The following is a 12,109-nucleotide window of genomic DNA, read 5'->3' as shown; positions in this document are numbered from 1 at the left end:
GTCCCTTGATCGTCTGGTGCTGGTGGCCAGGGGACCTTGCATTCCCGGGTCTGATGGGTCTACCACAGTCGGAGAAAGGGTTTTTGGCAGGCTGCCATCCCCAGGGCACTGCACAGAGGGCAGGCTGAGGCCCACTCCCCCATCCTTCCGTGAAGGAGGCCTCCCTGCGTGTCCTGGAGCTGAGAGGTAGCCTTCAGGTCTGGCACACATTCCACGGTCCACAGAGCTGCTCTCTACGAAAATACGGCTATGGCACCACCTTGGCACTCTCCCTCTGCCCTGCACCAGCTCAGCTCACTGGCATCGCCCAGAAAAGAACTTACACACTCATCTGGAGTCCCGATTTTTGTGACAGCCATACTGGGGACACCTGCAGAGTGCCTAGCTCTGGTGACCAGTGGGGCTTATGCTTAAGGCCCCACAGGACTGTACATATCTGCACACCTTAAAAAGCTGCTGCCGGTGGGCCTGGCTTCCAGTCACCCTGAATCTGCGTGCTGAGACCCTCCGCTCCGGGACAATGACAAGTCTTGGCACACCCTCCACTGCGGGAGGTATCAAAGACACAACAGGTGCTGGGACAGCACGAAGGTTTGAGTGACAACCGAAAGCCGGGACGGGACTGAATGACGAGGTTCATCTCCTACACGAGGCCGCTCCTTCCAGACTGGGAGAGGGGGGTGTTCCCAGTTGGTATCGAGACCAACTCAGACAGTCCAGCGAAATGGACAAACAGGAATATGTTCCCAGGAAAGAACAAGATAAAACCTCAGGAAAAAGGATCTCAGTGAGACGGAGACAGTTTGCCGATAAGGAGTTCAAAGTGATGGTCACAAAGACGCTCACCAAACAGGAGAAAAACCGATGGACACAAAACCTCAACAGAGGTGGGAAATATAAGAACGTACCAAAGAGAAATCGCAGAGTGAACAACAGAACGGCTGAACTGAAACACAGACCAGATGAAGCAGAAGAAAGGATCAGCCACTCGAGGTCAGTGGAACTCAGTCAATGAGAGCAGCAAAAAGAATGAAAAAAAGTGAAGACAGTTAGGAGCTCCTAAGACATCAAGTAGACTAATATTTGGATCATGGGGCTTCCAGAGGAGGAGAGAGAAAGGGTCAGAAATCTCTTGAAGAAGTAATGGCTGAAAACTTCCCTCATCTGGGGAAGGAAACAGGCATCTAGATCCAAGAAGCCCAGAGAGTTTCAAGGAAGAAGAACCCAGAGAGACCCACACCAAGACACCTTATAATTACCTACCAAAAAGTAAAAGCCAGGACAGAATCTTCAAAGCAGCAAGATGAAAACCACTTGTTATGTACACGTACGTGATGCTAAGTTATCGGCAGACTTTTCGGCAGAAACTTTTCAGGCCAGAGGCAGAGGCACGATACATTCAAAGCACTGAAAGGAAAATCTCCAACCAAGAATACTCTCCCCGGCAAAGTTACGACTCAGAAGTGAAGGAGAGATAAAGGGCTCTCCGGAGAAACAAAAGCTAAAGGGGTTCATCACCACTAACCCGGCCTTGTTACGGGGAATTCTTTAACTGAAAGAAAGGGTGTTCACGAGAACACATGTGAAAGAATAAATCTCACTGCAAAGGTAAGTATATAGTAAAAGTACGGGGTTAATCACTTACAAAGTTAGCATGAAGGTTAAAAAAAGTAAGTAGTAAACATAACTGTAAGTACAAAAACTAGTTAAAGGACACACACATTAAAAAAATGTAAAGTGTCAGGGCGCCTGGGTGGCTCAGTCGGTTAAGCGTCTGACTTCAGCTCAGGTCATGATCTCACAGCTGTTGAGTTTGAGCCCCGCATCGGGCTCTGTGCGGACAGCTTGGAGCCTGGAGCTGCTTCAGATTCTGTGTCTCCCTCTCTCTCTGCCCCTCCCCAGCTCATGCTCTGTCTCTGTCTCTGTCTCTGTCTCTCTCTCTCTCTCTCTCTCTCTCTCTGTCTCTCTCTCTCTCTGTCAAAAATAAATAAAACATTAAAAAAAAATTTTTTTAATGTAAAGTGTGAATCAAAAACATCAAATATGGGGTGAAGGGAGAACAACAGTATTGAGCTTTAGAATGGGATCAAACTTATTATCAACTGAAAACAGACTGTACAGAAGTTGTCACATGTGAGCCACGTGGTAGCCACAATGCCAAACCCTGTAGCAAATACACAAAAAAGAAAGAAAAGGAACATAAGCATACCACCGAAATCATCAAAGCACAAAGAGAACAGAAAAGAAGAAAGGAACAGAGAGAAACTACAGAAACGGTCAGAAAACAACAAAAATGGCAACAGGCACATGCCTGTCAGTAATTACTTTAAGTGTAAATGCACTCAATTCTCCCATCAGAAGACACAGAGTGCTGAACAGATTAAAATATAGGACCCAACTATACGTTGCCTATAAGAAACTCACTTCAAATTTAAGGACACACACACACACACACACACACACACACACACACAGAAAGTGAAGGGATTGAAAAAAAGAAAGAAAGAAAAGAAAAAAAAGCTGTTCCACACAAATGGAAAACAAAAGGAATCTGGAGCAGCTATACTCGTATCAGAGAAAATAGACTTAAAACAAAGAGACAAAAGAAAGGCATTACATAACGCTAAAGGAGCCATTCCAACAGTAAGATACACTTGTAAATATTTACACACCCAACACAGGAGCGCCTAAATATGCAAAGCAAATGTTAACAGACCTAAAGGGAGACACAGCAACTCAACAGTAGAGGACATTAATATCCCACTGACGTACAAAAATATAAGAAAGCACTGGCCTTAAATGACACATTAGACCAGATGAACCAGAACATTCCATACAAAAGCAGAATACACATTCTTCACAAGTGCAGGTGGAATGTTCTCCAAGACAAATCACCTGTTAGGACACAAAATAAGTCTTAACAAATGTAAAAGGACTGAAATCATATAAAGCATCTTTTCTGATAACGGTATGAAACTAGAAATTACTTACGTGAAGAAAACTGGAATATTCACAAATACGTGGAGATTAAACAACATGCTACTGAATAACCAATAAGTCAAAGAAGAAATCAAGAGAAATAAAAAAATACCTTATGATCCTCCCCCAAAAAAGGAAATGTGACGTACCAAAATTTATAGATGCAGCAAAAGCAGTTCTAAGAGAGAAGTTCATAGTGATAAATGCCTCTGTCAAGAAGCAGGAAAAATCTCAACTAAACCTTATTTTACAACTCAAGAAACTAGAAAAAAGAAAAAACAAAGCCCAGAGTCAGTAGAAGGAAAGAAATAACAAACATTAGAGCAGAAATAAATGAAACAGACTAAAAAGACAATAGAAGTGATCAATGAAGCTAAGAGCTGTTCTTTGAAAAGATAATGGTGATAAACCTTCAGCCAGACTCGCCAAGACAGAGACAAGACTCGAGAAGAGAAACATCAGAAATGATGGGGTGCCTGGATGGCTCAGTCAGTTACGTGTCCAACTCTTCGCACCCGCTCAGGTCTCGATCTCAGGGCCATGAGTTCAAGCCCTGCACTGGGCTCCATGCCTAGCATGGAGCACACTTAAAAAAAAAAAGGAAAGAAAGAAAGAAGTGACAAAAGAGATGTTACGACTGACACCACAGAAACACAAAGGACCATAAGAAACTACTATGGACCATCGTATGCCAACAAATTGGACAATCTAGAAGAAATGGATACACAAACACATAACCTACCAAGAGTGAATCATGATGAAATAGAAAATCTGAACTGATTGCTAGTAAGGAGATTGAATCAATAATCAGAAACCTCCCAAGAAACAAAAGTCCAAGACCAGATGGCTTCACTGGTGAATTCTACCAAATGTTCAAAACAGAATTAACTAATACCAGTTCTTTTCAAACTCTTCCCAAAAAAGAGAGAGAAAAGAAAGGAAAGGAAAAGAAGAAAGAAAGAAAACGGGAGGGGAGGAAGGGAACATTTTATGAAACTAGGATCACCACAATACCAAACCCACAAGATTGCCACAAGAAAGTCACAGGCCAATATCCCTGGTAAACACAGATGTGAAAATCCTCAGCCAAATATTAGCAACTGAATTTAACAATATATTAAATGGATCATACACCATGATCAAGTGGGATTTATTCCAGGAATTCAAGAACAGTTCAGTATCTGCAAATCAATGTAATCCACCACATTAACAAAATGAAGGATGAAAACCGTATGATCATCTCAATCGATGCAGAAAGGCATTTGACAAAATTCAGTGTCCACGTATGATAAAAACTCTCCACAGAGTAAGTACAGACAGAACATACTTCAACATAATAAAGGCCATAGATGAAAATCCAACAGCCAACACCATACTCGATAGTGAAACGCTGAAAGGCTTTCCTCTAAGACCAGGAACAAGACAAGAAAACCCATCCTCACCACTGTTATTCCACATTGTATTTGAAACCCTTGCCCGAGCACTTAGGCAAAAAAAAAAAAAAAAAAAAAAAGAAAGAAATAAAAAGTATCCGAATTGGAAAGAAAAGAAGCAAAACTGTCACTATCTGAGGCCGACAAGATATTATACATTAAAAAACCCTAAAGACGGCATCAGAAAATCGTTAAAATAAATTCAATAAAGTTGAGCGGTACAAAACCAATACGTAAAAATCTGGTGCATCTCTAAAATTTTTTTTTTAACGTTTATTTATTTTTGAGAAGAGAGAGACAGAGCATGAGTGGGGGAGGAGAGAGAAAGAGGGAGACACAGAATCTGAAACGGGTTCCAGGCTCCGAGTTGTCAGCACAGAGCCCGACGCGGGGCTCGAACTCACAGACCGCGAGATCATGACCTGAGCCAAAGTCTGATGCTTAACCGAGTGAGCCACCCAGGTGCCCCAAAATCTGTTGCATTTCTTTTTTTTTTTTTTTTTCAACGTTTTTTATTTATTTTTGGGACAGAGAGAGACAGAGCATGAACGGGGGAGGGGCAGAGAGAGAGGGAGACACAGAATCGGAAACAGGCTCCAGGCTCCGAGCCATCAGCGCAGAGCCTGACGCGGGGCTCGAACTCACGGACCGCGAGATCGTGACCTGGTTGAAGTCGGACGCTTAACCAACTGCGCCACCCAGGCGCCCCTCTGTTGCATTTCTATACACTGATAGTGAACTATCAGAAAGAGAAAGTAAAAAAAAAAAAAAAAAAAAATCCCTTTTATAATTGCATTAAAAAGATAGAACACCCAGGAATATATTTAACCAAGGAGTGTGACTGACCTGTTTGTTGAAAATGACAAGACATTAATGAAAAACTGAAGACACAAATGGAAAGATACTTCATGCTCATGGAATGGAAGAATTAATACTATTAAAAAGTCCATACTACACAAAGCAATATATAGATTCAATACAATCCGTATCAAAATTCCAATGACATTTTTCAAAAAATAGAACACTCCAAAAATTTGCATGGAACCATTAAATACCCAGGGTAGCCAAATGTGAGAAAGAACAAAGCTGGAGAATCAGGCTCATTGATTTCAAACTATAATACAATGCCGTAGTGGTTAAAACAGTGTAGAAATGGCATAGAAACAGACACATGGATTACAGAAACAAAACAGCCCAGAAATAAACCCACACATATATGGTCAAATCAACTTACAACAAAGCAGCTGATATGCGATGGGGCAAACACAGGTAGGTACATTGGTTCTTTTTAGACAATGTTATCGCACATTTAAAGAATTACAGTACAGTGTAAACATACTTTTATATATGTACTGGAAAACCGAAAAAAATCGGTTATATACGGTAAGAAAATATATATATATCAAAATATATGTATTATACATACCTAAAATATATACACGTTAAAAAAAATAAGCTCATAGATACAAAGAACAGGCTGATGGTTGCCAGAGGCAAGGCAGTGGGAGGGTGGGAGAAATGAGTGAACTGTGATGGTTTGTTTGTTTTTTAGTGTAAATAAACTTAAGGTAAAAACTGAATTTGAAAAACAAGGACAGAAAATGGCAGAATTAAGATGTTTTAAAATAAAAACTACAATGAGACACCATACCGCTCTAGAACAGCTAAATATGTAAAAACCCAGCACACGAAGTGTGGACAGGGGAGCAGAATCAGTGGAACTCCTTAATACGCTGCTGGCAGAAACGTAAAGTGGTACAACCAGTCAGAAAAATAGCTTGGCTGCTCCTTTAAAAGTTAAACACAGGGGTGCCTGGGTGGCTCAGTCCGTTGAGCGTCCGACTTCAGTTCAGGTCATGATCTCACAGTCCATGAGTTCGAGCCCTGCATCAGGCTCTGTGCTGACAGCTCAGAGCCTGGAGCCTGCCTCGGATTCTGTGTGTATGTCTGTCTGTCTGTCTCTCTCTCTCTCTCTCTCTCTCTGCCCCTCCCCCACTCATGCTCTCTCTCTGTCTCAGAAATAAACAAACATTTAAAAAAATAAAAATAAAAAAATTAAACACAGAGGCGCCTGGGTGGCTCAGTCGGTTAAGCGTCCAGCTCTCAATTTCAGCTCACGTTGTGGTGTCACGGTTCCTGAGATGGAGGGGTCTGTGCTGTAGAGCCTGCTTGAGATCCTCTCTCTCCCTGCCTCTTCCCTAGTTTGTGCTCTCTCTCAAAACAAATACACTTAAAAAAAAAAAAAAGTGAGTCATCAAGGGTGAATTTAAGGTTTGAGCCCCAAAACTTGGAAGAACACGACTGCCACCAAGGGAGGCACGGGGACTGTGGGAGCAGCAATGGTGCAGGAGGAGCCAGAGATCAGTTTTACACGAGCAAGTTTGAGGTTCTTATTCAACACTGAACTAGGCTGAATAATGTCCCCCAGAATCTCCAGATGTGACTCTGTCTGGAAATGGGGGCTTTGCAGATGGACTGCAGTTAAAACGGGTCACATGGGATAGGGGTGGGTCCTAAAGCTATGACGGGCACCTCCAGAAGAGGGAAGACAGGCAGAGATGTGAGTTCCGCTGCCACAAGCCAAGGAGCAGCAAAAATTGCCGGCAACTACCGGAAGCTCCAGGAGGCCAAGAGGGACTCCTCCCTAGAGCTTGCAGAGCGTGGCCCGGCCAACACGGAGTCGGGACGCCAGGCCTCCACAACAGCGACAGAGCAGACTTCTGTTGTTAGCCACTTAGCCTTCTTGAGGAAACCCCCAGAACCCAATACCTGTCTGTTTTTGAACCTTCTCGGGAAGGCTGGGTGATGGGTGACGACAGAACGTCAAGCAAAGACACCCGTTTAAAATATCTGGGTTCTTTTTCTGATTTTCCTTTTTCCTGGCCGTAAGGAGCTAGGCCAATCGTTTCGCCTCTGTTACTCAATTGCCTACACAATTTGGAAAACCAGGGGCTGTACAGAATCATATCCAAGGTTCCGCCCCTCGAAATTTCTGCAGGCCTGTGACTATTCCCAAATACGATAAAGTATGCCTGAACCCTGTCCCAATCCACTGAAACCCCATTTCACAGAAAGGTCGTTCCTGCAAAGTCCACCTTTACAATGAATGAGTCACCTTACGGTGTGGTAAGACAAACCGGATGCTAATTCACACAAGATGAGAATCACTAAATGGAATTTACGATGTTTCTAAGATACAGCAACCACAGAACCCCCTCAGTAACATACTGCATTCATCTTCTATCGCTGATGGGACAAATCACCACAAACCCAACGGCTTAAAACGACACCCACCGATGACCTCACGGTTTCCGTGTGTCAGAAGGGGCAGGTGGTTCTACTCTCACAGGGCAGCGGTCAAGGCAGGGCACTGCCCAGATCCACTCAGGTTGGCGGCAGAATCCAGTTCCCTGCAGCCGTGGGACGGAGGCTCCCGGTCCTCACTGCTGTCGGCCAGCGACGGGTCTCACGCTCTCGGGCCACCCACGCCCCTCTGTTCCTGGCCTCTCCAGAGCCAGCCACGGCAGGTGGAGTCCTCCTCGTGCTCTGCGCGTCTCAGACGCCCCCTCCTGCCTCTCCTCTCCCGCCTCTTCTGTTCCGGGGCCTCGTGTGGTTAACGGGTTGTACCCCAGTAACCCAGGATGATCTCCCTACCTGCACGACGGCTGTTTAGTAACCTGTGACACCTGCGGGGGGGCGCTCACAGCAGCGCCCAGATTAGCGTCCGACAGGATCACCAGGGGGGCAAGCTCAGGAGACCTCCTCAGGGCTCTGCCTTCCCGCGGACTCCGAGAAGTCACATTAACACATAAAAATGCATACGATACCCTTCTGTGATACGGCTTTGGAAGTCAGGTGTTATTTGTGTTTTATTACTGCAAAATGACAACATGGTTGAAATAACGAATGAAGTTTCTGCAAGTACAGTAAAGGGAAGAGTAACCTTGGCCACCGCCAATATCCTTAGGAAACACAAGTTCAACAATGCAGAGACTGGACTGAAGCAGCAGCCTGAACTTAATTCCCCTTGCAGGCTTAACAGATTCCTTCCCTAAAGACACAAGAAAATAACCTTTTCTCGAAGTCTAGAAACAGGGCTAAACAGCCTAAGACAGACACCGAAGCACGGACGGGGAAGGCAGGAATGACAGGTGTGCCCACACATATGACCCCCGGCCAGGTCTCCCGTGAGGACACAGGCAACGGTGCCCCGCTCCCACCCAACCCTCCGTTCATACTCTGCCCCCAAGTCTCTCAAAGACACTCCCACTGTAGGGGACACTGGCAGCGAGCAGTGTTTAAACATTTCTTTCATGAGCCCACACGTGAATCACCCTGGTGTGCTCCCGCCGAACGCGGACCCTCCGCGTGCAGGGCCACCAACCCGGTTACGGGACTGAGCTCCGTGCATTTTTACCAATTATTTTTATTACAGTCATTATTCTGGCCTACTCTCAACTTTCTTCTAAAGTACTCTCAATGTCACCCTAACAACACCAGCTACCAAAATCAGAGTTATCTATCAAGTATCCTGAAAAGCATTAACCTTCCCAGAGGACCAAAGTGCAGAGGTCAAGGCCTGGGCCGGAGAGCTAACAAGCAGCAGCTGAACCGGGACTGCGGCTGCAGAGACCCTCTCTTACCCACACGCGGGCGACCACCCCGTCTCCACCAGCAGCTCACGACACCTGCCACACATCCGTTTCACCCATGACCTCTCCTGGCAACTCTCCCAACGGGGCTGTCAAAAGGCAGAACACGGAATGTTCTTCGTCTTTCGTTTCTCCCTTTACTTTCCCCAAACATTAAAACCTTTCCCTGGCGAGGAAAGCACAAAGGAGGCTCTCTGGGCACCACCTAGGAAGCGTGACAGGTGGCACTACTCAAAAACTGTTCCGTTATTAAAGAGAAAGCCAAATCTGACCTTTCACCCCAAATGCATCACAACGCGCTTTTTCTCCATACGCTTTTGGTTTCAGCTTCTCAGTAGGCAATTCCGGTTTTCCTGCAAGGCTGGAATGAGGGAGTCCTCTAAATTACTAAAGGAGCCAAAGACAAAAACAAAGGCTGCGTGGAACTGTTGACGCATTGCTAAACTCGTGGAGTAGTGATGCCGACTGTCCTTTTCCAAGGGTTCCCTTTACGAGTTCGTGTATGAAGTCAAGAGCAGGCAGTGGGCGCAGCGGAGGAAGGGGACCGCAGACTGTTAGGGCTCACGGTTTCCCAAGACCAAACTCCCGTCCCCGCGCCTACGCGGGAACAAGCGGGCATGACTCAGTGCTTTCGGCGTCCACGGCTCCCACATCTCCACCAACTCAGGCCGCCACACACGGCCGTGTGCGCCTGGGGCCTCCCCGAGCAGGGACTCTACCGCCGGGTGGGAGCCCGGGGACTGGAGGAGGGGGGCGCAGGGCCCGGGGTCGGCAGAGGGGGGGCGCGAGCTCGAGGGACGCGCGGGACACGGGGCGGACGGACGGGGCGGGGGGGGAGGAGCGGGTCCCCAGACTGGAGGCGCGGACCCCGCACTCACGTTTGTACTCGGCCATCAGCCTCTTGAGCGCCGTCCCCGCCATCGTCCTGGCAACAGCTATGCTGCGCGACCTCCCCTCCCAAGCGCCGGCCTCTCCCGCCCACCGCAGGGCTGCTTCCGGGTCGACGCCGGGACCCGGAAACCCTTCCGGGACGCGGCGTGCGCGTGCGCGGTGGCGCCGTCGCCACGGGGAGCGGCGCAGGCGCGGCGGCCGGGACGGCCTGATCGCGGGGTTCCGAGGTTCCTACCCAACGCCAGGGCCTCGGCCCCTCTGTGGGTTAACGTCGCTCCCGGGGATCCAGATTCCTGGAGGGCCTGGGTCTTCCGGGAGATCCCGGAGCCGCGGGCGCCCAGAGCGGGTTACATCCTACCGGTGGTGTCCCAGGAAGGTCTGATTAAAGGATCGGGACCAGGGATGGAGATGGAGAACTGGAATGAGGGACGGGTAGACGGAGGACGGCGGCCTGGGGGACTTGACGAGGGACAGCACGGGGACAGGACGTTCATGAAGACGGAGGGTGGCGCCTGGGGGACTTGACGGGGACAGCACGGGGACATGACGTCCATGGAGACGGAGGACGGCAGCCTGGGGGACGTGGCGGGGGACAGCACGGGGACAGGACGTCCATGAAGATGGAGGGTGGAGCCTGGGGGACGTGGCGGGGGACAGCACGGGGACAGGACGTCCATGGAGACGGAGGGTGGCGCCTGGGGGACAGGACGGGGACAAAGTATGGAGACGGAGGGTAGCAGCCTCCATCCTGCCTCCATCACTCGGTGGGAACCGAGGGCAGGTAGACTGATGCCTGAGCAGATTTCATTCCAGGTGTATATTCTTTAAAGAGAACGGAGATAAAAATTGAAGATCCTACCCATCCGTTAAAGTACACATTGTGGGGGGGCGGGGGCGCCGGGGTGGCTCAGTTGATTAAGAGTGGGACTGGAGTTCGGCTCAGATCACGATCTCATGGTTCATGAGTTCAAACTCCACCTCGGCATCCAGAATCTGCACTGACAGCGCAGGTCCTGCTTAGGATACTCTGCTCCTCCCCTGCTCGCACTCTCCCTCTCTCTCAAAATAAACTTAAAAAAAATTACATCTGTGGCACAGGACCATTTCAGAGTGACTTTCAGGCCCAATGCAGTGAAAGCAAGAAGATCCACAAAGAAGGCATTTGATGCCCCCCTGACTTCCTTCAGACAGGCCTTAGGTTGGAAGAAGACTGGTGCCAGGGTGGTTTTCTTCTGCATCAGCGTGGCCCCACAGGAACCCCTCCACGAAGAGAGGAGCTCCAGGAAGGCCAAAGAGGGAAAAGTAGCAACTCCTCCTCTACCCACCTGCCCACGTGCCAACCAGCGTGGCCCTGAGGCAGCGGTGCCCTAGCTGGGATTGGCTAGGAGTGGCTTTCTCCAGCCACCCCTTCCAGCTCCTTGCTTCTCAGGCTTCTGCACGATTGTGTAACATGGGGATAAACAGCCCTTTTTTTCATGCTATGGTGGTTCTATTCCCAGATGACCCACTGTGATTTGGCAATCTACCTATGTTTCTTAGAACCCCACTGGCTGGCTTCAGAGAAAGTAAACACATTTACTCCTTTATGGCTCTCCCATGCAAAGACATGTACACCTTTTAAAAAACAAGTTTTCATCTCCACATTTACATCCTACCTATTATTCTATAGAACTTGCCATATAATGCCCTATATAATCTATTAGCATAATATAAAATTGATTTGTTGTTATTATCTGTCTCCTGTAAATAGAGAGTTTACATGTTCCACGAGGACAAGGAGTTTCTGTCTGATTTGTTCATGGATGCAGCTTTGGTACCTGGGCATGGCAGTATTTACTGAATTGAATGAAATTAAACAATGCAAACAAACCTCCCAAGTACGCATATTTTAGAGTAAGGGTATACAAAGTATCGTAAGTAAGTAGGCTGTTCACTGCACAAAGGAAAGTAGCCTTGTATTCAAACACCAAAAACTTGAGAAGCCCAGACCAACGTCCATATTCATCTGCCCCCAAAATCTGCCCTGTCTTTACACACGACACCCCAGAGAGGAAAAGTGCCATGCCGCTGGTTCAGCTGCAGACTGGCAGAGCTCATGAGGAATGAGGGGGTGCCCCCCTCGGCAGGAGAATGCCGGGACTGGCGTGGGTTTAG

At 47.7% G+C, this 12,109-nt stretch overlaps 1 protein-coding gene across 4 annotated transcripts in view; it reads right to left on the bottom strand.

The window, feature by feature from the left end:
- Window positions 1-12,109, bottom strand: part of UBE2G2 (ubiquitin conjugating enzyme E2 G2) — a 47,819-nt gene that overhangs the window by 28,472 nt on the left and 7,238 nt on the right. The window contains exon 1 of one of the 4 annotated variants that reach the window (XM_019434682.2): window positions 9,943-10,074. The exons of 1 other annotated variant lie outside the window; for it this stretch is intronic. In XM_019434682.2, the coding sequence (XP_019290227.1) occupies window positions 9,943-9,985 (43 nt within the window). In that variant the 5' untranslated portion in view covers window positions 9,986-10,074. Of the gene's footprint in view, window positions 1-9,055; window positions 9,120-9,942; window positions 10,075-12,109 lie in introns of those variants that run through there. 2 more of the 4 variants (XM_019434684.2, XM_019434683.2) reach the window with 2 other exon arrangements.

This window comes from Panthera pardus, unplaced genomic scaffold (assembly GCF_024362965.1).
Source record: "Panthera pardus isolate Hobbes unplaced genomic scaffold, ASM2436296v1 HiC_scaffold_16, whole genome shotgun sequence".
Taxonomy (NCBI): Eukaryota; Metazoa; Chordata; class Mammalia; order Carnivora; family Felidae; genus Panthera; species Panthera pardus.
Note: the sequence above shows the minus strand (reverse complement) of the source record. Positions and strands in the feature narration are given on the sequence as shown.